A 27,687-nucleotide genomic window follows, 5' to 3' on the forward strand; every position below is an offset into this window, starting at 1 on the left:
TACACAGAAATGTCCAGTATAGTCCCTATAACCCGTCAGTCAGAATAGCTGTAGACCCGCAGTAAGTAGACCAGTGGTTCCCAACCCATGCCTAAAACTATGGCCACTACAAATGTGTAAAATAATGAATGCTAAAAATAATTTCAAACAAACTGCAATTGGAGTGTTTGATGCACCTGTACTCCTTTCGTATATACTACAACGACAATATGTTCCATAAACTCAGGGAATAGAATTGAAGACACAGTGGAATATGTAGGCCTATGGATTAATATTAGGGGTGCAGCTGTTACGGTTCGGTTGACGGTGCAGGAGACGTGGTTTGGTGCATCACGGTGTAAGTGCAATCTAAAAAAGAATACGTTGTTTTTTATTAGGCAGTATTTATATCCTTAGAATACAATAGGCAATGCTTTCAAAGCCGCTTTATAGAATGTAAAGGAGGGAAGGAAAAATAGAAATGAAATGGTACAGCAGCAAAGTGAAAAAAAAAAAAAAAAAAACGCTACAGTGCAGGCCATGCGCTCGTTAAGTGGTAGTTTCACTTTCGCTTTCTGCACACGGAGGCTGAAGCTCTCGGAGCAGCGCGTTTCATTTGAAGCTCGTGTTTCTGCGTGTACTTTTTTTCGGAGACATAACTTTGGAGACCGAATATGGCCAGGATTGGATCTTACGCATTTGTGTGCGCTCTGACATGACGCAGCACTGGGTCTATAATGAACCACAGCCTCGGTCACTGCAGGAGAGACGTAAACAAAGAGACGCAGATGTGTTTTGGAGGAGGTAACTGTACCTGCGCGGAGCGTCTACAGCTGCAGTTTAGCGGTGAGTGACGATGACACACATCGCCGTGTTTGGATGCGCGCACACACGCACGGCAGTCAGATCTCGTGCACTCGCGTTGTTGTGACGGCGGGTTGTCCTCGGCCAGCAGCACCGCGGTCCATATGGACCCGTGTCCAATGCCCGCGGCCGGTGGGACGGTCACGTGGTGGCCTCTGGCCACTGCCCGCGAGCGGAGGGACCGCCACGTGGGGGCCGGCCGCGGATTTTTGGGAAATGAACATGGGAAGTCTTATATAGCGCTTTGTCAGACGCTCGTCGGTGTACAATTGGTTGCAGTATTCATTCAGTCCACTGCGCACCTCAGCCCCCACCACCAACCACGCACACAGTCACTACTGTCGCCAGGCTTCCTGGTGTTCCCAAACGGTCTCCCATCCCAGTTCTAACCAGGCCCGTCCCTGCTTAGCTTCAAAGTCGGTATGGGAAATAAACATGGCGGCGCCCAGGCGTCGGCCATTGAGATAGCGTTTTCTATTATAGATGTTAGCCTGGCTAACACCAGACTAAAATCACAAGTGATGGTCTGGGGACCACCAATTCATTTTCTCGTAGGAGAGGTGTGGTTTACGATCGTCCATAGTCGTTTATTGAGCGATACGAAAAAAAAAAAAAAAAGTCTATCATGCGTCTGTACGAGGCCACAGCCAATCGTATCATCGTGTGAGATGACATATGACGTACCTGCTGTAAACATTTGAGCTAAACTATTTAGAACAAGGTCTAAAGCTTGATCGAAAAATACCATCGCGTCTGCTCCTGTCGTGTTGGATCCGTAAATAACCGTTGTTTTTTTTAATCCGTAAATAAACTACAAGCTTCCGTATATCGAATAGCGTGTCATCGTCTTGCTGTCCCTCCTCGCTCTGTGATTGGTTCCCAAATCCATGCGAAAATTTCGGCCATGGTCCCCAGGCTGTTGTGCAGTTCGAAATGATTCGAGCGCACACAGCAGCATGGCGTTAGCCAGGTTAACTCAATGTCCCCATGTCGTTCTGTATTCGACTCAAATCACCAAACAATCCCCCGCATGCATAGCCACTCCCGCAAGGACTACGGTAAGCCATCAGGGTCAAAAACATGTTCGCTTTAGTAATTCAACAATATTTAGTCTGGGGACCAATGCATTTTCTGGTAGAGAGGTGTGGTTTACGATCGTTCCATAACCGTTTATTGGGCTGAATGTTTATCATATGTGTCTGCAGTCGCCACAGCCAATCGTATCATCATATCAGATCACGTATGACGTTCCCGCTGTAAACTTTGGAGCTAAACTATTTAGAACACGGCCTGAAGCTTGATCGAAAGATGGCGTCACGTCTGCTGCTGTCATGTTGGATCAAATAAACTTTAATGTTTTTTTATCCCTAAACAAACTACAAGCTTCCGTATATCGAATAGCTCGTCATCGTCTTGCCGTCCCTCCTCGTTCTGTGATTGGTCCCAAATCCATGCGAAGATTTGGACCGTGGTCCCCAGACTGTGAAGTTCAAAATGATTCGAGCGCACACAGCAGTCTGGTGTTAGCCAGGCTTGTAGATGTTGAATTATTAAACAAAATATCATTTCATGAGGATTTCAGCTGCATCAGAGCAGCTTGGTCAGATGTTTGTCAGTTTAGGATTTTTTTCTAGACTTCGGTCACATTGCTAAACTCTGCCTGTGTTAGCCGCTAACTGTCGCGGCTTCTGCTGCTTCGAACATTTTGTCATTTCTGCAGGTGTTTGTGTTTGCATGTGTGGCAGTGTGCCTGCAGGCGGGCACTGCACCTTGTAGTTTGGACGGTGATGGCTGTGTGCGCTGGCCGTCACCTGATAAATAGTGCTTCCATTTTATTATTTGACCTCTGACCTCCTGTACGCCCAGTCTCCCATGTTGTGGTTGTTGCTCCTCGTCGCCCCATTTCAGGTAGTATCCATATTGTGGCTAAATTAAATAACAAAAGTTGGTAGTGAGTATAGTCTTGGTTAGGGGTGTAACGGTACGCTAAAATTGTATTCGGTTCACGGTTTTGGAGGGCTCGGTTCGGTTAATTTTCGGTACAAATAAATAAGAACTAACAAAATTTTTCTTTTGAAAAGCTGCCAATACACAATAGAATTCTTGCATAAAATAAATAAAAGTGACCCATTTGGGTGATATTTTAAATAAATTGCACTCTTATAATGAGAGTTACTGTAACTCATGAGAACCATGTGGATTCAACTCAACAAAAAGGCCACAGTGAACGGCTTTTTACTCTCGTCTACTCGCCAAACTACTGTCCTGATACTCTAGACTCACCAGACACAGTAAGAAGAGGGTTTAAATGAGAGTGAGGCCCAGAGTCTGCGCAGAGAAAACATGAGAGCTGCGCCCGGGACACAGGTGACATGATGCAACCGCGGAGGAGCCGCGCATGAGGCGAAACGAGTACCGGGAGACAGACGGCCGAGCGGGGACACGAGCGGAGAAGCACTCGGGCTTTGGCTGAGACAGGGGGAAGGCGGTCGGTCTCTCCTGCTCATTCACTTCAGCAGACTACTCCGTTTTGGAGTTATATGTGGCGAAGTAGGCGGAGAGTGAGTGCGCGCTGGAAGAGCCTGTCCCCGTAACAACAACGCGTTGATTAATCAGTGAAACAACACTGCGTAGTTTGCGTATAGGAAGAACTGGCTCTGAGCGCTGGTGTAACTTTTTGGCTGAAGTGCGGACGTGACGGGATATTGTAGCGAGGCTCAAGACTTTTAATCAAATACTTAAAGCCAGCGCCTGTAGTTTCTCTCGGCTACTCATGCAGCTTCAATGTACGTCACTCAATAGCGTCCGTGCGGAAACTCGCGTAGGAACTTTGTTCCGCGGCACTTAATATGACGCTAATAATAAATGTACATTATTTAATGAAAATAATACACCGAAACGGTACGCAAGTGGACCGAACCGAACAGGCCGAACCGAACGGTTCAATACATCCCCGTGAACCGTTACACCCCTAGTCTTGGTTAATGTTTAGTCTGTCGGGGCCCGCGTTCTCCCGGCAGTGCTAGTTGAGTGGATCGGCTGTGTTGACTCGGACCTCGCTGTCAAAGCCCCGAGCCAGTATTAGCATGGCTCCTACGTGCTTCACTTTACTTTACTTTCTGCTGCTGGCCATCTCCAGCTGACGTTGATTGGCATATTTTATGTTTTAGCAACTAAGTGAACCCTCGCATTGCCACACATGGTGAGTGGCGGGTGAGGGAGGTGCAGCGAGGTGAGGGAGGTGCAGCGAGGTGAGGGAGGTGCAGCGACAGTTTATGATAAATATATTCTGTTTTATATAATCTGTTTTTCCTCCAGTGAAGTGACTGATCTTCAGCCTCGATGTCAGATGTTGAGTGTGACATAGTTTTAATATTTATCCCACAGAGATGAGCGCCTCGAGGGTCTCAGTGCGGAGTGTGACCTGGACGCTGTTTTCAGGGTCTGTACCAGAACCTCCTTCTCCTCAGGCCTCTGTCTGTCCTGACCTCATGTGTCTCAAACTCATCTGTCGCCTTTTACTGAACATTCAGACGATCACTGATGTACAGGCACAGTGTGACGTGATGGTTCTTTGCTCTATTTCTGTTACAGCGACTGGAGGAGGATGTTCTGACCTTTGTCAAAGAGGAACTGAGGAGGTTCCACAGGCTGCTGGCCTCAGAGCATCCAGAGAAGAGATCAGAGAGGAGATCAGAGTGGAGATCAGAGAGGAGCCCAGAGAGGAGCTCAGAGAGGAAATCAGAGAGGAGATCAGAGAGGAGCCCAGAGAGGAGATCAGAGAGGAGATCAGAGAGGAGATCAGAGAGGATATCAGAGAGGAGATCAGAGAGGAGATCAGAGAGGAGATCAGAGAGGAGCTCAGAGAGGAGCACAGAGAGGAGATCAGAGAGGATATCAGAGAGGAGATCAGAGAGGATATCAGAGAGGAGATCAGAGAGGAGATCAGAGAGGAGCTCAGAGAGGAGATCAGAGAGGAGCCCAGAGATGAGATCAGAGAGGAGATCAGAGAGGAGCTCAGAGAGGAGATCAAAGAGGAGCTCAGAGAGGAGATCAGAGAGGAGATCAGAGAGTGAGGAGGAGTTGAGCTGCAGAGAGGCTGTGCTGAACATAACCCTGGACTTCCTGTGGAGGATGAAGAAGGAGCATCTGGCCCGGCATCTGCAAAACTGTAAGAACTCTGTCTGAAGCTTTAAACAGATTTCACTCTCTGCGATTATTGGAAATATTTTGACACAATTTTTGGTCACATTTTTTTAAAATCAGGCTGAATTTTAGCTTCACTGTGCGTCTCTGTGAGTCGTGTCAGGGTGTTGTGCAATTACCTTCTAACAACTGGGTTACAAAATTCTGAAAGTGTTCAATGGGAATGAATGGGAATTCACAGAAATATGCCGGAATTGGAAAATGATGTTTGGCAAATGGTCATCAGGCCTAAATCGCTTCACAGCAAGGAAGCAGTGACCCATTCATACACCAATGTACGCAGACACTGGAGGCAAGGTGGGTGAAGTGTCTGGCCCAAGGACACAACGACAACCTTCTGTTCACGACACAGAAGGTTGGAGCTACAGTACGACCCAGAAAATTTAGGCTGAAGTTAATCATTCATGGGAATAAACAGAGAATTAACACAACTGAAGGTTTCTTCAACACGGACAGATATAAACTGGAGAACAAATCTGACTGAATAGTCATACACTTAAACATCTGTCATAGAAGATGGCAAGTCTCTCAGAAGCCATCACTGGCATAATCGACCTCAAGGGTTTGAAGAGAACAGTGTCTTAGGTGATGGGTAAAGCGTGAGCAGTGTTGCAGTCGCTGTATCGGACTGTTGTGGTGAAGAGGGAGCTGAGTCTGGACAAAGCTCTCGATTTACTGATCGATCTACGTTCCTACTCTCGCCTGTGGTCATGAGATCTTTTGGTAATGACCGAAAGGGCAAGACTGCGGATACGTGCGGCCAAAGTGAGTTTCCTTCACAGGGGGGTGGGTGCGCCCTCAGAGATAGGGTGAGGAGCTCAGTCACCCGGGAGGAGCTCGTAGTAGAGCCGCTGCTCCTTCACACTGAAAGGAACAGCTGAGGTGGTTCATGCATCTGTTTCGGATGCTTCCTGGTCGCCTCCTTCAGGAGGTGTTCAGGGTTTGTCCTGTTGGGAGGAGACCCGTGGAAAGACCCAGGACTTACTGGAAGGATGATGTCTCTGTGGCCTGGTGTCGCCTCAGGATCCTCCAGAACAGCTGGAGGAAGTATCTGGGCATGTCTGCTCAGACTGTTACCTAGACCCGAATAAAGCAGATGAAAATGGAAGGATGGATAATTTCCATATGTTGCAGAAGTTCACCTCACACCAACACAGCAATTGTTTAAGTGTCTAAAGATCCAACATAACTGCAGTTCTCAGTATAACGCGTCGTTCAGTCACTGGTTCTCGTCACAGTCGATCTGCTGATCTTTGGTCTGATGTGTTTTCTTACAGGTCACATTTCTCCAGTTCAGAATAAACTGAAGAGTCGTCTGCAGAAGAAGTTCAGTCATCTGTTTGAAGGCGTGGCTAAAGCAGGAGACCACGCCCCCCTGAAGCAGATCTACACAGAGCTGTACATCACAGAGGGCGGGGCCTCAGAGGTCAACCAGGAACACGAGGTCAGACACATGGAGACCGCCTCCAGACCAGCTGCTGATGAGACCAGCATCACCTGTGAAGACATGTTTAAACAACGACCCGAGTCTGAAGAGCCAATCAGGACGGTGCTGACGAAGGGCGTGGCCGGTGTGGGGAAAACAGTGCTGACTCAGAAGTTCAGTCTGGACTGGGCTGAAGGCAGAGCCCACCAGGACGTCCAGCTGCTGTTCCCCTTCACTTTCAGAGAGCTCAATGTGCTCCGAGGCTCACAGTTCAGCCTGGTGAGGCTGATCCATCACTTCTTCAGTCAAACCAAAGATCTCAGCAGCTTTAAGTGCCTCCAGCTGCTCTTCATCTTTGACGGTCTGGACGAGTGCAGACTTCCTCTGGACTTCAGCCGGACCCGGGTCCTGACGGAGCCCACAGAGAGCGCCTCAGTGGAGGAGCTGCTGGTGAACCTCATCAGGGGGGACCTGCTTCCCTCCGCTCGCCTCTGGATAACCACACGCCCAGCGGCGGCCAATCAGATCCCTGCTGAGTGCGTCTCTATGGTGACAGAAGTGCGAGGGTTCACTGACCCACAGAAGGAGCAGTACTTCATGAAGAGGTTCACAGACGAGGCCACAGCCGTCATCTCACACATCAAGAGCATCCGCAGCCTGTACATCATGTGCTACATCCCAGTCTTCTGCTGGATCCTCTCCACTGTTTTACAGAAGCTCCTGAAGCAAACAGAGAAACCAGAGCTGCCCAGGACTCTGACTGAGATGTACGTCCACTTCCTGGTGGTCCAGGCCAAAGTCAAGAACATCAAGTATCATAAGGGAACAGGAGCAGACCTTCACTGGACTGAAGAGACTATAAAGATGGTGCGGTCTCTGGGAAAACTGGCCTTTGAGCAGCTGCTGAAAGGAAACCTGATCTTCTATAAGAGTGACCTGAGTGAGTGTGGGCTGGACGCTGCAGAGATCGCTCGTTACTCTGGAGTCTTCACAGAGGTCTTTAGAGAAGAACAAGGTCTGTACCAGGACAAGGTCTTCTGCTTCATCCATCTGAGTGTGCAGGAGTTTCTGGCTGCGCTTCACGTCCATCAGACCTTCATGGAGTCTGGGGTCAACCTGCTGGAGGTTCAGAAATCTTCTCTCTTTACAAAATTGTTTAAGCGTGATCTGATGTCTCTACACTGCTCTGCTGTGGACCAAGCCTTGAAAAGTCCAAACGGACACCTGGACCTGTTCCTGCGTTTCCTCCTGGGGCTGTCTCAGCCGACCAATCAGAGCCTGCTACCTGGTCTGCTGACGGGGACAGGAAGTGACCAGACCAATCAGGCGACAGTAAAGTACATCAAACAGAAGCTGAATGAAGAGGGTCTGTCTGCAGAGAGGAGCCTGAACCTGTTCCACTGTCTGAACGAACTGAACGACCACAGCCTGATGGAGGACATACAGAAGTTCATGAGAAAAGGACGTCTCTCTGACAGAGACATGTCTCCTGCTCAGTGGTCTGCTCTGTCCTTCCTCCTACTGTCCTCAGACTCAGCCCTGGAGCAGTTTGACCTCAGGAAATACTGTCCCACAGAGAGGGCTCTCCGGAACCTTCTGCCGGTCATCAAAGCCTCCACCAAAGCCATGTGAGTCCAGACTGTGTTTAACACTTGTGTCATTGTCACCAAGTAGAAAATGGTCAACAACGCCACCTAGTGTTGATTTAAAAGAGGTTAATAACAGGTTTAGAAGGTTCTTATTGAAAGACACTAGGTTTAACAAAATGTTTTGTTCAAATACCTTATGAGTTTCGACGGACTGGAATTACTTCCGTCAGAGACGTCTCAAACTTGCATGATGTGTCTCTTATCAGATGTTCTTCCCAGGCATAGATACAGACAGCATCGCGTCATAGAAGGGGGCGTGGCCTCACCGAGGGGGAAAACAGAATCTTTTGGGAAACACAATTTTTCACTCTTTTTAGCCATTTTCTGGCAAAATATAAACTTACTCAGGACATACAAATAAAGTCAAGTCTAAATCGGGTCCTGTGGATGTTGATGACAGTCGTAGGAGACTCTGCCAGTTTGAGTCAGTCAACCTTACATTGCACAGAGGACAGTTTTATTGCCCTACAACAAAACATTTGAACCTGAAGGACACTGCACGGACATCCAGCACTAAATACTGATATGTAAGCTTACAACTGCATTTTCCTGATTATCAATGACCTTTGTCACTCAGGTTAGCAGAAGGTCAACTCAGGTCATCAAGAAGGTCACATACCTAATTCTATGACACTAGCTGAGACCCGGCCTTCGGCCGGGCCTCGCTAGTCTCCACATTTGATATTCTGAGATTATGAGTGATTACAAAGAAATGTCCAACCCGTCACACAGTTCAGCTGTAGACCAGTGGTTCCCAACCCATTCCAAAAACTGTGGCCACTACAAATGTGTAAAATAATGAATGCTAAAAATAATGTCAAACAAACTGCAATTGGAGTGTTTGATGCACCCGTGCTCCTTTCTTATAAACTACATCGACAATATTTTTGCTAAACTCGGGGAAGAGGATTCAAGAGACAGTGGAATAATTATGGATAAATATTAGGGGTTCAGCTCTAACGGTTTGGTTCACGGTGCAGGACCCGTGGTTTGGTGCATCACGGTAGTGTACAATAAAAAAAATAATGAGTAGGTTTTGAACTGAAATAGCCTAATGATCGTTATTAGACAGTATTTATAACCTTACAATAAAATTGGCAATGCTTTCAAAGCTGCTTTAGAATAAAATGTACCTCTGGGCTCACAATACGTGAAAGCAAAATAGAAAACAAATGGTACAGCAGCAAAGTAAAAAAAAAGAAAAAAAACTACGCAGTGCAGGCCATGCGCTCGTTAAGTAGTAGTTTCATTTTCGCTTTTACTCACACGGAGGATAAATCAGTCGGAGCAGCGCGTGTGATTAGAGGCTCGTGTTTGAGCAGGTTTTGGGCAATGTTTAGCGTGTACTGTTTTTTCGGAGACAAAGTTTGGAGATGTATATGGGCAGGATTGGATGTTACGCATTTGTCTGCGTCTCTAACATTACGCAGCCCTGGATGTAAAATGAACCACAGCCTCGGTCACTGCAGGAGAGACTTAAACAAAGACACGCAGATGTGTTTTGGAGGATGTAACTGTACCTGTGCGGAGCGTCTGCAGGTTAGCGGTGAGTGACAATGACACACATCGCCCTGTTTGGATGCGCGCACACACATACACGCGCGCACACACACACACACTCACACACGCGCGCGCACACACGCACACACACACACGCACACTCACACACGCGCGCGCACACACACACATACACACACACCGCCCTGTTTGGATGCACGCACACGCACGGCAGTACCAACCATGCACACACTCAGTACTGTCGCCAGGCTTCCTGGTGTTCCCAAACGGTCTCCCATCCCAGTCCTAACCAGGCCCGTCCCTGCTTAGCTTCAAAGTCGGTATGGGAAATAAACATGGCGGCGCCCAGCCGGCGGCCATTGAGATAGCGTTTTCTATAATAGATTGTAAACCAGGCAGTTGCTCTCACACGTACAGCTAAAAGAACAGTTTATACTATTTTAAAGATATATACATAAGAAAGTCTTCAGTCCATGTGGATGTTTATTCACAGCAGATTGTTCAGTAGAAGCGGAAAAAAACGGCAGTCATAGCTAGCATGAACGTTAGCGTGATGTTAACATGAAACATCTTGTTAGCATTTTCCGTAATGCCTCACTGAGTAAAGCTGCGTACAGACCACACGCTTTTCAGGCGTCAAAAACAAGCCTAAAACCCGTAGTTATAGGTTTGTGCTTACCTGAAGTCAGACGCTTGTCACAAATGTCAGCGACGCTCTGGCCGCACATCAGTGTGTGTTCTTAGAGCTTACAACAGGCATCCTCGAGGCCCAAACACATTCCCAGCTCAGATTCAGACATTGATATAAGTTTTCTCGTTTCTCGTCTTTTAATCCTGGTTGTTTAGATAAAGAAACACTGATGTGTGTCTTTGTAAAAGTCCCAGAGCTGCTGTAGCTCCGCTTCACAATGAAGCTAATCCTCGGTGAAAAGCTTCTACAATTCACATGAAGAAGAGAAAATGAACCAGACGTTTCCATATTACTATTAAATTCTGCGTCTGTGTAATATTTACAAATATTTGTTTTGCCTCTACATCGTGGCTCTGGTCTCTGATGGTCCTCTCTGTCCTCAGTCTGAGCCTCTGTGGTCTGTCCCAGAGCGTCTGTGCTCCTCTGGCCTCAGTCCTCAGCTCCTCCAGTCTGACTCACCTGGACCTCAGCAACAATGACCTCCAGGACTCAGGAGTGGAGCTGCTGTGTGAGGGACTGAAGAGCGCCCCCTGCAGACTGGAGACTCTCAGGTGAGACGCTCTCATGAAGGACTCTGTCTGTGTCAACAGAAACACAAACAGTATATTCTTATCCATAAATGCCACAAAGTCGTCTGTGTTTTGTTGAATGTTTAGTTTTATGAGGTAAATGTATCATTAGCATGTTTTGCTACGACACCTGGCCTATGGCTTCTGTATGACTTTAATCACTGCTACAAATGCGGCACAACAGCAGTGCCCAAACACATACGACACACACGTGATGAAAATAATGCATCAGCAAGAAGGAAGGTCAAACTAAAATAACAAAGATACAGCATCTGACTAACCTGAGGAGAGCAACTTCTCGTAGCGTCAGGTAAAGCTGCTCCACTTTAGTCCAAACTCCGTTTAGTTTGACAGAAAGAGTCGTCCATGACGTGGCAGAAGTAAAGCCTCATGATAGTTTCTGCTCCTCGTTTCCTGATGAGTCCATGAGCGATTTTAGAGACCGTGGAAATCATTTCACTCTCACTAACTTCACCAAGAAATCGGGATTGCACGACTTTCACCTGTGCAGCTTTTATTTTCGTTATGTAGTGGTTTAGATTTGAAAGATTTGGAAAAATGAATTAAATTCATCAGACATTTTTTCACCTCTTCCCTCCATATTCTGTTGATTCATTCAGTATAATGTCTGACTACAATTCATTTTACTGCCCATAACCTCCCTTAGAACTTCCCACATTCCTTTGATATTACTTTTGTTTTCCATTAACAAGTTTGTATAATAATCTTTCATCACAGGACTCAGATTATTTTTTATAAATTATTTTTATAAAGCTAAACTTCTCTTTATATTATTTTAATATACCTTTTGTTATCCAGGTTATTATTATTTTTTGCTATATCATTCAGTATTTTGTTGGGTCATTTTTATTATAAAACCATAGATGCTTTTTAAAAAAGATTTATAAGCTTTATTCACATTATTTGTACTATAAACATTTTCCCAGTGTTCTTTCATAAGATCATCCCTAAATGTGTTCAGTCTTTCCTCAGTTCTTAACCCAATAACTTTACTGCACTTTTCTTTGTTTGTTTTTACTTCACAGAAGTGAGTTACAAATATTGGTAAATAATCAGTTGTATCATTTATCAAAAGAAGACTTTCACAGTTTTTTAAAGTAAATGAACAAAAATGTTGTCACTGAATGTGGCACAACTGGAGGTTATTGGGCTCGGCCTGGTCATGTTGGAGAAAGGCCTCTGCTATACATTAGATCTAGGAAATCTGAACTAGGATTAGACACATTCAAGCAAATTATAGACAGTTTCTTTTCATTCATTCCAACTAATAATTGCTCCAGCTTGTTATTAAATGCTGTAATGCTCGACCCTGGAGTTCTATATGTGCATGTGACGACAATATTCCTCTGTTTGTTCATTTGGATCTCAGCAGTGAAACATTCCATTAAATCTTCTGTTGCAGTCGTCATACACTCTATTGTTTTACATTTCAGCTCACTAACATAAAGAGCAACCCCCCCTCCTCTCTTCTTGATCCGATTCACATAAAACAATTCATAACCTTCAAAATGAAACTCCACACCTTCCTCATCCGTTAACCAAGTCTCAGACAGAGCTATAACAGCACATTTATGTTGTAATGTGTTCAAATAATCATGTATTTGAATGTGTTCAAATAATCATGTATTTGAACACAGGCTTCTACAATTCAAATGAAGAAGAGAAAATGAACCAGACGTTTCTATATTACTATTAAACTCTGCGTCTGTGTAATATTTACAAATATTTGTTTTGCCTCTACATCGTGGCTCTGGTCTCTGATGGTCCTCTCTGTCCTCAGTCTGAGCCTCTGTGGTCTGTCCCAGAGCGTCTGTGCTCCTCTGGCCTCAGTCCTCAGCTCCTCCAGTCTGACTCACCTGGACCTCAGCAACAATGACCTCCAGGACTCAGGAGTGGAGCTGCTGTGTGAGGGACTGAAGAGCGCCCCCTGCAGACTGGAGACTCTCAGGTGAGACGCTCTCATGAAGGACTCTGTCTGTGTCAACAGAAACACAAACTGTATATTCTTATCCATAAATGCCACAAAGTCGTCTGTGTTTTGTTGAATGTTTAGTTTAATGAGGTAAATGTATCATTAGCATGTTTTGCTACGACACCTGGCCTATGGCTTCTGTATGACTTTAATCACTGCTACAAATGCGGCACAACAGCAGTGCCCAAGCACATACGACACACACGTGATGAAAATAATGCATCAGCAAGAAGTAAGGTCAAACTAAAATAACAAAGATACAGCATCTGACTAACCTGAGGAGAGCAACTTCTCGTAGCGTCAGGTAAAGCTGCTCCACTTTAGTCCAAACTCCGTTTAGTTTGACAGAAAGAGTCGTCCATGACGTGGCAGAAGTAAAGCCTCATGATAGTTTCTGCTCCTCGTTTCCTGATGAGTCCATGAGCGATTTTAGAGACCGTGGAAATCATTTCACTCTCACTAACTTCACCAAGAAATCGGGATTGCACGACTTTCACCTGTGCAGCTTTTATTTTCGTTATGTAGTGGTTTAGATTTGAAAGATTTGGGCAACACTGACGAAAAATGAATTCAATTCATCAGACATTTTTTCACCTCTTCCCTCCATATTCTGTTGATTCATTCAGTATAATGTCTGACTACAATTCATTTTACTGCCCATAACCTCCCTTAGAACTTCCCACATTCCTTTGATATTACTTTTGTTTTCCATTAACAAGTTTGTATAATAATCTTTCATCACAGGAGTCAGATTATTTTTATAAATTATTTTTATAAAGCTTATTCTTCTTTTTACAACATTTTAATATACCTTTTGTTATCCAGGTTTATTATTATTTTTTGCTATATCATTCAGTATTTTTGTTGGGTATTTTTAATTATAAAACCATAGATACTTTAAAAAAAAAAGATTTATAAGCTTTATTCACATTATTTGTACTATAAACATTTTATGGAGATAAGTATGTATATTTATCAAGGTTCGAGAGCCGGACCACACCTCCTATACGCCTCTTCCGCCCGCCAGCCTATTTAAGCCCCCCGACTACTAACCTCGTCCTCTCGTTCGGAGTTTCCGGCCGTCTAGCTTCCGTCCCGTCTCTGTTCCGTTTCCGGTTTGTGTCCCAGGTGCTGTCCCCTCCGCACGGTATGGATCAACTCTCCCTCAACCCGTCGGACGATGAATTCTTACAGCCAGTCCCGGATACCCAGTTTTCCCCCGTGGGGAGTGCCGCTCCGGACTCGGTCCCGCCGACACCGGTTACCGGCAGGCGTCGGCCTGCCCGGAGGAGTCGTTTCTGTCCTTCTCCTCCTCGGCGTGGCTCGTCGCCCCGCCGCGTCGCAATCCGTTCCAGGTCTCCCGCACGTTCTCCCCGCTGCACTCATCCAGGCCAGCATGACGGCTCCCCTCCTTCTAGCGCAAGCTCCAGGGTTAGCTCCGGGGCTAGCCGCCAGCCTAGCCGCCGCTCTCCGCCGACTCGGAGCTCTCCTCGTACTCTGTCAAAAGCGTCATGCGCCTAGACCACGGTGGCGGGATTGCAGAGAGCGCTGCGGACCGCCTCGCGCTGTTTAGGTTGTTGTTTTGCTCCTGCAAGCAGCCTCCTCGCGATCACCGCTCCCGTGCTTCCACTTCCGGGTTGACCTCTCTCCAGGTCGCAGCCGGCGCCCTCCGGGAGCCACGTCAACAGCGCCCCCGGCGCTGCAACTACAGGCCGCGTGTTGCCAGATATCTCTCCACCTATCTCTTTCACCACGGAATTGTCTATGGTTTCACAGCTTGTTTTCATTTCGGCCCTCGTGCCTCGTCACCTGGCACTGCGTCGGGCTCTATTCCTCTTGCATCTCCCTCAGGCACCGGGTTGCCCTCTTCTTTCTATTCTCGAGGTTGGGCTCTGCTGGGTCCACCTTCTGCACTTTTAGGCCATTCTGGCGGGCGCGGCGCGGGCCCTAGCCTGCCCCGGGTTTGCCAGATACCTCAGCTTATTTCCAGCCCGCTTTTCCGACAGGCCTCAAGCCTTCAGTTTCCTTTCTCGGCACCGGGTTGCCAGGTCAGTCCGTTGCATCTAAGGCTCATGCTGCCCCCGCCGGTTCATCCAGTGGTTCTCCAAGCTGGCTACCGGTTGGAACCGCTTCTCTGGACTTGACTTCGTACTCAACAGTCCTGGCCTCGTTGCCTCCGCCTCCTGTCACTTGGACTCCGCCCCCGGCCTCGTCGGCCCCGCCTCCAATCACTTGGGCTCCGCCCCTGGCCTCGTCGGCCCCGCCTCCAGTCACTTGGACTCTGCCCCCGGCCTCGTCTGCCCCGCCTCCAGTCACTTGGACTCTGCCCCCGGCCTCGTCGGCCCCGCCTCCAATCACTTGGTCTCCGCCATTTCAGTGGAAGCCTCGTCGGCCCTGCCGCCGGCCTCGTCGGCTCCGCCTCCAGTTACTTGGGCCCCGCCCCCGGCCTCCTCGGCCCCGCCTCCAGTCACTTGGGCTCCGGCCCCGCCTCCAGTCACTTGGGCTCCGGCCCCGCCTCCAGTCACTTGGGCTCCGCCCCCGGCCTCGTCGGCCCCGGCCTCCTCGGCCCCGCCCCCGGCCTCCTCGGCCCCGCCTCCAGTCATTTGGGCTCCGCCCCCGGCCTCGCCTCCAGTCACTTGGGCTCCGCCCCGGGCCTCGTCGCCCCGGCCTCGTCGGCCCCGCCCCCGGCCTCGTCGGCCACGCCTCCAGTCACTTGGGCTCCGCCCCGGGCCTCGTCGGCCCCGCCCCCGGCCTCGTCGGCCACGCCTCCAGTCACTTGGGCTCCGCCCGGGCCTCGTCGGCCCCGCCCCCGGCCTCGTCGGCCCCGCCTCCGGCCACGCCTCCAATCACCTCGTCGGCCCCGGGCCTCGTCGGCCCCGCCCCCGGCCTCGTCGGCCACGCCTCCAGTCACTTGGGCTCCGCCCGGGCTTCGTCGGCCCCGCCCCCGGCCTCGTCGGCCACGCCTCCAGTCACTTGGGCTCCGCCCGGGCCTCGTCGGCCCCGCCCCCGGCCTCGTCGGCCCCGCCTCCGGCCACGCCTCCAATCACCTCGTCGGCCCCGGGCCTCGTCGGCCCCGCCCCCGGCCTCGTCGCCCCGGCCTCGTCGGCCCCGCCCCCGGCCTCGTCGGCCACGCCTCCAGTCACTTGGGCTCCGCCCGGGCCTCGTCGGCCCCGCCCCCGGCCTCGTCGGCCCCGCCTCCGGCCACGCCTCCAATCACCTCGTCGGCCCCGGGCCTCGTCGGCCCCGCCCCCGGCCTCGTCGGCCACGCCTCCTGTTACTTGGGCTCCGCCCCCGGCCTCGTCGGCCACGCCTCCTGTTACTTGGGCTCCGCTCATTTTAGCGGAAGCCCCCCCACTGCAGTTTTGGCCGTGGCCCCGCCTCGTCAGCCTCATCGGCCCCGTCTCCGCCCTCATCGGCCCCGCCTCCAGTCGCAGGGCTCCGCCGTTTCAGCGGAAGCCTCGTCGGCCCCGCCTCCGCCCTCGTCGTCGGCCCCGCCTCCGCCCTCGTCGGCCCCGCCTCCGCCCTCGTCAGCCCCGCCTCTGGCCTCGTCGGCCCCGCCTCTAGTCGCTTGGGGCCCGCCCGTCTTAGCGGAAGCCCCCCCAGCCGTTATGGCTCCGCCTCAGGTTTCGGCCGCGGTTCCAGCGGTCCAGCCGGACATCTGAACTGCAGCTGCCACCGCGCTGCTACCGTCCCTTCTCGCCACAGCGTAGGCCCTGCCCCTCGGCTCTGGGTTGCAGGCCCCGCCCCCTTTTTCACACTGCGCAGGCTTGGCCTGCCGGCACCTGGATGCCGGCTCCGCCTCCAGGACGCGGCGTGGGTCTCTTAGGGCCCTCTCCCGTTTTGCCAGGGTTCCCCTACACCGCGCTCGCTGGCCCCTCTTTCCTCGGAGGCTACGGGATACCGGCTCTCTCCGGTTCGTCCAGTTACCAGTCCTTTCCTTCCACGTCCTATGCCGCGGCTGCCCCGCCCCCGGGGTATGCCGGGTTCCCAGACGCTGCCTCCCTCACCTCAGTTGTCCCAGATGTTGCCTTCTTCGCCTTCTTCTTCGTATCTCCTGGTCCTTGCCGCGTCGTCTCCCTCACTCCACAGGACATGATATCCGTCCCGCCGACGTCCCGGTTGTATACCGACGCTGCCCCTTCAGCCGGTTTTGGGGGTTTCTACCGGGGCAGATGGTTCGCAGCTCCATGGCCTAGCGAATCATGCCGTTCTTGCGTCACTTAGTTTGGCACTCCATATCTAACCAGTTTATCCTTAGAGCCAAGCACGTTCCGGGTCACCACAACAGCATAGCTGACTCCCTCTCTCGTTTTGCATTTCCGACCTTCAGGATGCTGGCCCCCTATGCAGAGCCTCTTCCGATTCCTTGCCACGATTCTTAGCTACGATCCTCGTCTTGTGACCAGCCCTAGCCGACCTTCTGCGGATTTCCCAGTCCGCCATCCTCGATAGTCTGGCACCCCGGACTCAGGCAGCTTATCGAACCGCCGGGGTTAAATTTCGCTCCTTCCACGAGCACTATGGGTTGCCGTTCCCCTCCTAGACGTCCTCACTCTAACAAGTTTCGTCTCCCACGCTTTTGCTCATCAATCACTCTCCATTGGCACGATTAAGGCATACCTTAGTGGAATCGGCTTCTTCGCTAAAGCACTAACCGGCATGCCTCTTTCGGCATCTATCCTCTACCAGGTGAGTCAGGTCCTTAAAGGCTTACAGCGACAAGCTCCACAAGCTACCCGCCGCCAACTCCCTCTCACGTCGGACCTGCTTGGGCGATGCTTAGCTTCTATCCGCTCTAACGTGCTGCCCCCGCACATATCGCGCACGCTCGAGTCCATGTTCTTGCTGGCTTCTTCGGCTTTCTTCGTTGCTCCGAGTTTGCCCCGCCTTCCCTCGTGCAGTGCTCGGCTAGGCTTCCTCACGTGGGTGCCAGCCGAGGCGTGCCCGACCGCCTAATCAAGATCTTAGTCCGTTGGTCATCCACAGCATACGAGGTCTACACACGCCACAACCTTGGCGATCTACAGGAAGCTCATTCCACGCTTCTCTCTTAGACTTCTTTGGGGACGAGAGCCCGTGAGCTTCCCTATCTGAAGCCCCAAAACGACAACGCCAACGTTCTAAAATAAACATCTTTTCATACATCATACCTGAGGTTGTGGTTCTTGTGAGCGAACCCAGAGTTCTTTCATAAGATCATCCCTAAATGTGTTCAGTCTTTCCTCAGTTCTTAACCCAATAACTTTACTGCACTTTTCTTTGTTTGTTTTTACTTCACAGAAGTGAGTTACAAATATTTGTAAATGATCAGTTGCATCATTTATCAAAAGAAGACTTTCACAGTTTTTTAAAGTAAATGAACAAAAATGTTGTCACTGAATGTGGCACAACTGGAGGTTATTGGGCTCGGCCTGGTCATGTTGGAGAAAGGCCTCTGCTATACATTAGATCTAGGAAATCTGAACTATGATTAGACACATTCAAGCAAATTATAGACAGTTTCTTTTCATTCATTCCAACTAATAATTGCTCCAGCTTGTTATTAAATGCTGTAATGCTCGACCCTGGAGTTCTATATGTGCATGTGACGACAATATTCCTCTGTTTGTTCATTTGGATCTCAGCAGTGAAACATTCCATTAAATCTTCTGTTGCAGTCGTCATACACTCTATTGTTTTACATTTCAGCTCACTAACATAAAGAGCAACCCCCCCTCCTCTCTTCTTGATCCGATTCACACAAAACAATTCATAACCTTCAAAATGAAACTCCACACCTTCCTCATCCGTTAACCAAGTCTCAGACAGAGCTATAACAGCACATTTATGTTGTAATGTGTTCAAATAATCATGTATTTGAACACAGGCTTCTACAATTCAAATGAAGAAGAGAAAATGAACCAGACGTTTCTATATTACTATTAAATTCTGCGTCTGTGTAATATTTACAAATATTTGTTTTGCCTCTACATCGTGGCTCTGGTCTCTGATGGTCCTCTCTGTCCTCAGTCTGAGCGGCTGTGGTCTGTCACAGAGCGTCTGTGCTCCTCTGGCCTCAGTCCTCAGCTCCTCCAGTCTGACTCACCTGGACCTCAGCAACAATGGCCTCCAGGACTCAGGAGTGGAGCTGCTGTGTGAGGGACTGAAGAGCGCCCCCTGCAGACTGGAGACTCTCAGGTGAGACGCTCTCATGAAGGACTCTGTCTGTGTCCACATCAGAGGCTAATGCTGTGTGTCTTTAGTCTGTCTGGATGTTTGGTCACAGAGAGGGGCGGGGCTTCTCTGGCCACAGCTCTAAGCTCCGCCTCCTCCCATCTAAGAGAGTTAGACCTGAGCTACAACCATCCAGGAGCTTCCACCGAGCTGCTGACGGCTCTACAGGCCCCACACGGGCCCCTGCAGACACTGAGGTGAGTCCTGGTCCTGGTCCTGGTCCTGGTCCTGGTCCTGGTCCTGGTCCTGGTCCTGGTCCTGGTCCTGGTCCTGGTCCTGGTCCTGGTCGACAGTAAACTGGACTTGTGTGTTTCAGGCTGGATCCTGCTGGAGAACGGTGGATGGTTCCAGGTCCAAGAAAATGTGAGTCTGATTCATTCACAACATGAGAAACACTCACCTCCGAGTGTTCAGCCTCAGATACAAGTCTGTGGCCGTTTCTCATCACTCATGAACACACGTACAGTGGGGGAAAAAGTATTTGGCCAAAATCCAATAGAATGCCTATGTGAAACTGACCAAATATTTTTTTTCCCCACATGTATGTTGAAGTATGGACTTGGGGAGAACGGGAACACGCAGAGCGGTTAAACGAGGAATTGGAACAGTGTTCTCTTACTCAGGGCTGTCAGCGCACAGCTGAGCTCACCTTCACCTGTGTACCTTTAACTTCTCGGGAGAAAGACAAGGGAAAGAAAAATATTTAGTGGTATATGCAGTGATTACTTCAAGACCTTTGTGTCTATTTATTTTTATGTTCTTTTGTGATTTATATTTTTATTGATTTTTTCTTTATACCAATATGACCGTGAGGTCAAAATTCAATCAAGGCGTCACATAAGTCTGTGACTTGTACAGTCACAGATTGAAGTGCAGAACACAAAAACAAAACAAACCTCCCCCCTCCCCACAAAACGACAGCACGTGTCAAAAAGAATGTGTGACAAAAAATAAATAAAAATAAATAATTATTATTATTTGTTTTTTTCCTTTTTGTTGTTGTTGTTGTTTTTGTTTTTTTGTTTTTTGTTTTTTGTTTGTTTTTCTTTTCTCTTGATGAAAAAGATGAAAAAAAATAGACAATACAAAAAATGTCAAAAAGTAAAAATAAAGGGGGGGGGGGGTAACTAGCCCAAGGTGGGGGCCAAGAGGTCAAGGGAAACAAGAAGAACAACACAAAAAAAAAAAGAAAACCTAACCTAACCTAACCAAAAACAGAAAAAAATAAAATTAATAATTATTATTATTTCAAAACATCACCTTTGTAAATAGGATTGTATCGGTGTCCATATTTGCCAAAACATATCTTGTTTCTCATTCAACTCAAAAGTTAACTTTTCTAAAGGGATAATCGAGGATATCTGAGCCAACCACATGTCCATTGTAGGTATTTGAGATGATGACCAATTTAGAAGAACACATTTTCTTGCCAGTGACAAGATCATTATTAACAGAGATTTGGTAGCCTTATCAAAGAGATGATCTGTGTTCAAATTTAAATATAGTGATGGTGACATGGCAAATGAGATTCTTGTGATTTCCTGGATTACATGGTGTACATCTTTCCAAAATCGGTTGATATCTTCGCATTCCCAGAACAGATGCAATAAAGTGCCTTTTTGTTTTTTACATTTATAGCAAAGGTCAGAATAATCGGGATACATTTTCTGGAGACGTACAGGTGTATAATAAAATTTATGAATAAGTTTAAAATTTTGTTCTTGAATTGATAGCGAGGTGCATTTTGGAAATGTTTTCTTACAAATTTCGGACCATTCTTTTGAACTAAAGGTTGTTCCCAAATCATGTTCCCAAGACTGTTTTAGTGGGTCAAAATCATTAGAACTTTGTTGTGACAAAAGGGCATAGAACTCAGACATCTTTCCCTTTAACGATCTAGCTGAGATCAACGCGTATTCCAACTTGGACAGACAAAGTCTAAGCTTTTCTTCCTTTAGCAAAGAGTTTATGTAATTTCGAATTTGGAGATACTTATAGAAATCTCTTGCTGGAATATTGAATTCATTCCTCATTTGATCAAAGGATTTCATGATATTTTTTGAAAACAAGTTTGCAAATTTGGTAATACCCTTATTATTATGTTCAACTACATTTTTCAGAGACTTGAAGCATTCATGCTAACTTGTTTCTAATAGAAGCACAAATCTTCCATTAGCGCTAACATGATTGTGAATGAGCTCCACAGTAAATCTGTAGCTTGGTTGTGGGGTTTGTCCTCCCGCTGCTGCTGGTTCCCTCTCAGCCTGTGGCAGCTTTATTCATGGTCATCAGTCACTACAACAATCCCACCATCAAAATGAAATGTGTGCACCATTAACACTGCAATCTTTGGACATGGGCCGACCAGGGAAGAGTTAAAAAAGTGATTCCATTTGCTTCATGGAGTCATGTAAAAGTAATAATATCAAACTCAGACGTATGCAATTTCACGCTAAACTGTTAACCCTTGTTCAATGAAGGTTCTTGAGTCGTCGTCTGGACTCTGTAGTTTAAGTGTTGAACGTTTCGCCTCTTCATCCAAAAGGCTTCGTCAGCGACACTAAAGTTTCAGCTCAGCCCGCAGCCCCTCCTCTTTGGTCTTGCCCTCTGCACTGGTGGGCACCTCTGTAGCCCTATGTCTGAGCCCTAGTTTGTGCTGGAGTGGATGGTTTGAGTCAAACATCAAATATCAAACCCAGGAATCAAACCCACTCACTGGCTCAGATATGTGGACGACACGTGGATCAAAAAAACAATGAGACGGCACATCAGCAACAACAGAACAATAATCTACAGTGATCAGCTTTGAAGAGTTCAGGACACATCGATACTCTGGAGTGAGCAGGTGGTTAGAGACGCTCTGCTTCAGAGGTGTTTCCTCACAGGTGAGAGTAACGGTAGTTTCTGGGGAGGAGCCGGGCCTACCCCAACTCCTCCCTTTGGTCTTTATCTGGGCTGCGAGCTGAACGGAACCTTAGTTCGCTGACGAAGCCTTTTGGATGAAGAGGCGAAACGTTCGAGACTCAACCACTGAGTACAGAAGACGACCTGAATACCTTCACTGAAGTATCTCTGGGTAAGTTGAAAGTCGGACTCACGTTAACTTCACGAGTGATTCCCCCAACTTCTCTCACAGTGACGGGGACAGAGACAGTGTCCGCTACTGCGTACATGCGGAGTGATATGAAAGACCTGTATTACAAGCACCAACTCCGTTGCCATTGGCAGCGGTCAGTATTTTTTCCAGAGGTCCTATATCAGGAAATAATGACCGGTAGAACGTTGGAAAATCCCATTCAAATCAATGGAGCTTCTACTTATATTGTGAAGAGCCGAATAATACAGAATAATAATACATGTGTAACAAAAGGCATGGATTTGACTTTTCTAATGTTATTGTACATCAACATGTACAGCACTTCTCCCTGACTTCAACAAAACCATCTTTATCATGACTGTTGGAATCATCCACTTTCAAATGTCAACATTTAGTTTTGAAAGCCAAGTATGAATCGAAATAAATAATGTTTCTGTCAAATAAATCATTCAAATAACCAAAGGACCTTTTCAGTTCTGAAGTAACACATCTGACACTTGTTATTGAAGGACAGTGATTATCTATTCACTAAATGTTTGATATGATAAGATATAATGACAAAGATCGCTCCAGTATTTACTCATTTGTAATGAAACGACCTGACTTCATATATTAGCCAAACTATTACAGTCATATAAATACACAGTAACAACAGTCACGAACAAACTGTTGGTCTCAAGTTTTCACAACTTTAACCCTTGTGTCGTCCTATGGACATTTTTGTACATTTTGCAACATTTTCTTTTCATTTGACCATTTTGTCTGTGCTGCAGCTTGAGACGTGGATTTCTGCACCAAATGTTCTTTTGAGACAAATTTTCTGAATCCAGTGTTTGTTTTTCTCTCAGGTCTTTTATTTTGGAGATCTGCATTTTCCATACGTCGCCCCCTAGTGGACAAAAATGTACACGCTTTTCAAACTGCTATAAAAAACACATACTTTCATCTTTTTTCAGTTTTTCATAAATCTGAAGAATCACTTCTCACTTTCTCAAAACTCCCAAACATGTTTTTATTTGGGGATTTTAACCCTTTGTTTGTCAGTTTGAAAACAACATAAAAACCTCATTATCTTTATAATAATGAACAGGTCAGAGCTGGACTTTGGTGGATTTTAGGGCCTTGGACGTATCAAAGATGAGACAAAAATCTATTTGAAGCTTTTGTAGTTTTTCTGTAGTGACAGATTTACACCTTTCCACACGTCGCCCCCTAGTGTACACAAATGTACACGCCTAAAAACAGCCAGAAAATCGACATTTTTACAGATTTGTTTCCACTTCTTTTTGTTTAAATCACATGAACTACTTGAACCTTTTCCAAAACTACCAAACATGTAACAATGTTCTGGATTTTAATCCTTAAAATCCCAGTTTCAAAACTTAAAACTAAAAAAAAGCACTTGAGTGTGATTATATTTGTAATAATCACATGTGGAGCTGAGGCTTTGTCTGTTTCCAGAGCCGTGTTTGTGTCACAGATGAAGTGAAATGGATTTGATGCTTTTATAGTTTTTCTGTAGTGGACGATTCTTTATGTGAAAATGGCAGCGGCTGAAACAGCCCCATTGACTTCCATTGTACATGTTTTTCTTTGCTCTTCCAGAGCCGTTTAAAACTTTTTACAATGTCAGAGTTTCATTTGGAAGAAAAGGAGTGAATTTGAACATTTTTACTGAGTTTCATCAGATTGGAGCTCATTCCCATTGTTGCACATGAATAAAATCACTGTATTTTCTCCTATTGAATATAATGGAAATAAGTCATTTATAATAATAAATCTCACTGAAATACGGCATAAAATCACTTCATCTGTGACATCAGGGTTTCATTTGGAAGAAAATGAGTGACATTTGACATTTTTACTGTTTTTTATGAATTTAAACTTTTTTGACAGTGTCAAATGCCAGTGTTGTTTCATATTCTACAGTTTGTAAACTCTGTGTTTATGTGATAACCAGAGCGCGGGGGCGGAGCCTCATTTTTAGTTTTTTTTAGCTAAAATAACCTGGACAAAGAGCTGCAGTCTGGATTTATTCTCGTGTTTCCTCAGGTTCACAAACCTGGGGCTCGTTTTCAAAACCGAGACTTTTCTGCTTCAAAACTAACCACTGATTGTGACGCTCCCACTCAGCTGTTTTGGTGTTGAAGATTTTAAACTGTAAAAATCTTCACACTAAACATTATTGTCGATAAATCACTTGTTCATTTTAAAAATATTCATATATTTTATAGAAAACACAAAGACAAACAAATCCTGTAGTTTCCCCTGGGCCACAGCTTCAGTATCAGCCGACTGAAGATACAGCATCTGTTACAATGTTAGAAAAGTGGAAAATTCTGAAATGCAGTGAAAATGTCAAATTCAGCTCCTTTTCTTCCAAATGAAACGCTGACATCACAGATATGTGACCGTTTTCCTGTATTACAGTGAGATTTAAAATGTGAAGTTTTATGTGAGAAAAGTCCAGGTTCTGCCATGGCTCCATTATATCCTAATGGGAAAATAACAGGATTTCATTCATCTGCCGACAACAGGAACAAGGTCCAAACTGAAGAAATACACGAAAAATGTCAAATCTGACTCTTGTTCTTCAAAATGAAATGCTGACATTATAAATGTATGACTTTTATATGGAGACAGGAGAGCAAAGAAAAGTGCAAGTCCTGAATGTCTTTATAATGGAAGTCAATGGAGCCAAGAACATTTAGACAGAAAGAATCGTCACTACAGAAAAACTACAAATGCAGTTAAATCAATATTAGTCCAAACTTTGACACGTCCAAGGCTCTAAACACCATCAAAGCCCCAGCTCTACAATGTTTATTATTCAGAAAATATTCAACTTTATATGTTTTTACTTAGACATTTTGTAAAGTTTACAAAATAAAACTGGCATTTAAAGGATTCAAATCCATTAAATAATTATATGTTTGGTAGTTTTGGAAAGACATCGAGTAGTTCAAGGGATTTATGTAAAAACAGTAGAAACAAATGTGTCTGTGGTGATGTTCTGGCTGTTTTTAGGCGTGTGTCGGTGAAAGTCAGAAACTTTGACACAAGTTTAACGACAATGGAGCCTTTGAAAACCAGCGGAGCTTCAGGAACTTTGAGCCCAGACAGAGCTCGCCCGCTCAGCTACAACTCACTGCGTGGGCGGCGAAGTGGCCCGAGCGGCCGGATCCTACTTTCACTTGGGATTGAACTGACCATTGGGTTGACTTTACAAATGGACATTTCTCGCCTCAAATCGCCTTCAACGTGAATTTTAGAGGAACAATAAAACAGGCAACATTAAACTTGAACTTCAGACTGGGTAAAGGGGGCGGGGCCAGAACAACATCCTGGGGATTGAACTGTTCTCAGTCTGATGTGAACTTTGACCTGGAACAGTTCTCGGGCCGGCTCTGATGACGTTTCACGAGTACTCGAGTACACGAGCACAAGAACCAGAAACGGCCTGTGTCTTCACCTCAGCACATGACTTTACTGCACTGATGTCCGCCCCAGGGCAGCTGTGGCTACATAGGTGACCATCAGAGCTTAGTCCCTGCAGCTGTGCTCTTGTTTATTCTTCTGGTTATGATGATTATTGTTCGACTGATTTTGTGCCTCATTTTGGCTTCAGATGGTTCATATCTAACGATGATGATGACATTTATATTCCACTTTAGTCATTATTGTGTTTGTGTTTCTCAGATTACTGTAAACTCACTCTGGACCCAAACACAGCGAACAGAGAACTCAGACTGTCAGAGGACAAACGGACTGTGAGACGAGGGGGCAAACGGACTGTGAGACGAGGGGACACACCTGAGCCTCCGGATCATGAGGACAGATTCACAGACTGGTCTCAGGTCCTGAGCTCCTCCGGCCTGAGGGGGCGCTGTTACTGGGAGGTGCAGTGTAGAGGGTTTGAGGTTGATATCTCAGTGAGTTACAGAGGAATCAGACGGAGAGGAGGCGACAGTCGGTTTGGAGGAAATGATCAGTCCTGGACGATGAGGATCGAGGGGAGACAGAATTATTTCTTACACAATGAGAAAAAACAGTCAGATGTTCCCTCATGGAGGACTAAGGTAAAAGCTTTACATCCATTCTTTCCATCCCGTCGAGTGGGTGTGTTCCTGGACTCTGAGGCTGGAGCTCTGTCCTTCTATGACGTCAGCTCTGATGGAAAACTGTCCCACCTCCACACCTTCATCACCTCCTTCACTGAGCCTCTGTTCCCAGGGTTTGGACTGCCAGGGTTTGGGTCTGTGTCTCTGGTGAATGTGTAAACAGGAAGGACACGGCGCCCCCTGGAGGACTGACTCATTCTGCTTTGGTTTTATTCTTAATGAATGATTTGAATGTCTCTCTCTGACTGTGGGTTCATAAAGTCTGATCTTCTCCTGTATTTTCTTCCATATCTCAGAGTTTAAATGCAGAGTTAAATGCTGCTGGTCAATAGAATCGTACTGGATCATATTTGACATGAACTGAAGCCGGTGCACTCTCAAAGATGAAGGATATTGGATCAATGTGTTTCTTTAGTTTGTCTGCCTGAACCAGGGTTTAAAAGTCTGTCAATGAATTTAGCCAAAATCAAGGCCTTAAATGTCATTAAAAAGCATGAATTGGACTCAAACTGGCATTAAATCTAAATCTACTGGAAAACCATGACATTGCTCTACAATATATACCGTATAAGTTCATGAAAAAGACCAAAGTTATGTCTGAATCTAAAACAGTTTCCCCTGTTTTATCCAATTCTTTTTCTTTGATGAAATGTTTGTAAATGTTCACTGGAATCTGCACAGATTGTTTTCTGCCTTTGTGTCATTCAAATCTAGTATTTGGGCATTAAAAAGCCTGAAATGTGAGTTGCTTCTGCCTGAATAAACCCTGATGTTTGAAGAACACAAATGTGTGAGAGACTCAATAAAGACGTGAACATAAAGTCACATGGCTCCTTTCTTTCATCTCCACTGGTGCATTTGTTGAAAAAGACGAGTATTTGATGTTTTGAATCTTCAGAATCATTTCTTTGTATATGTTTTTATTGTACTTGTACTTCTTAAGGTTTTTAATGACCTGTTTTTAACAACCGATTCTGGAGCTCCGCCATTTTAGTGCTTTTAGATCTGACGGCTGCTTTTGACACGGTTGACCACGCAGCTCTTTTATCTCGTCCAGAAAACTGTGTGGGTGTCAGGGGGACTGCCCTCGAGTGGGTTCAGTCTGACCTGAGTGGGAGCTCCTTCTCGGTCAGGCTGGGAGACTCCGCCTTGTACTGTGGAGTCCCCCAGGGTTAAATCCTTGGGCCAATTCTTTTTGCCCTGTACCTCCTCCCACTCAGGGAGATTTTTAATCAACATGGCATGTCCTATCATTTCTATGTGGACGACTGTCAAATTTATTTGCCAATCACTAAAAACAGCCACTGCCCCCTGACACCCCTGCTCGACTGTCTGGGTGACGTCAAGGCTTGGTTATCCCC

General features: G+C 46.7%; 2 protein-coding genes across 2 annotated transcripts in view; both read left to right on the top strand.

Moving 5' to 3' along the window:
• The window catches only part of LOC306962383 (NACHT, LRR and PYD domains-containing protein 3-like), a gene marked incomplete at its 3' end in the record, with an annotated part of 158,941 nt that overhangs the window by 72,727 nt on the left and 58,527 nt on the right, over window positions 1–27,687 (top strand). The gene's annotated exons all lie outside the window — the stretch shown is intronic.
• Window positions 1,874–26,705, top strand: LOC306962317 (NACHT, LRR and PYD domains-containing protein 3-like; the record flags this gene model as incomplete). The annotated part of the gene is made up of 8 exons (XM_079555437.1): window positions 1,874–1,901; window positions 6,327–8,103; window positions 10,717–10,884; window positions 12,704–12,871; window positions 18,905–19,072; window positions 19,138–19,305; window positions 19,425–19,471; window positions 25,905–26,705. 8 exons carry the CDS (start codon window positions 1,874–1,876, stop codon window positions 26,483–26,485), a joined length of 3,105 nt encoding a protein of 1,034 aa, XP_079411563.1. The 3' UTR covers window positions 26,486–26,705.

This window comes from Gobius niger (genome assembly GCF_951799975.1).
Source record: "Gobius niger genome assembly, chromosome: 4".
Classification (NCBI taxonomy): Eukaryota; Metazoa; Chordata; class Actinopteri; order Gobiiformes; family Gobiidae; genus Gobius; species Gobius niger.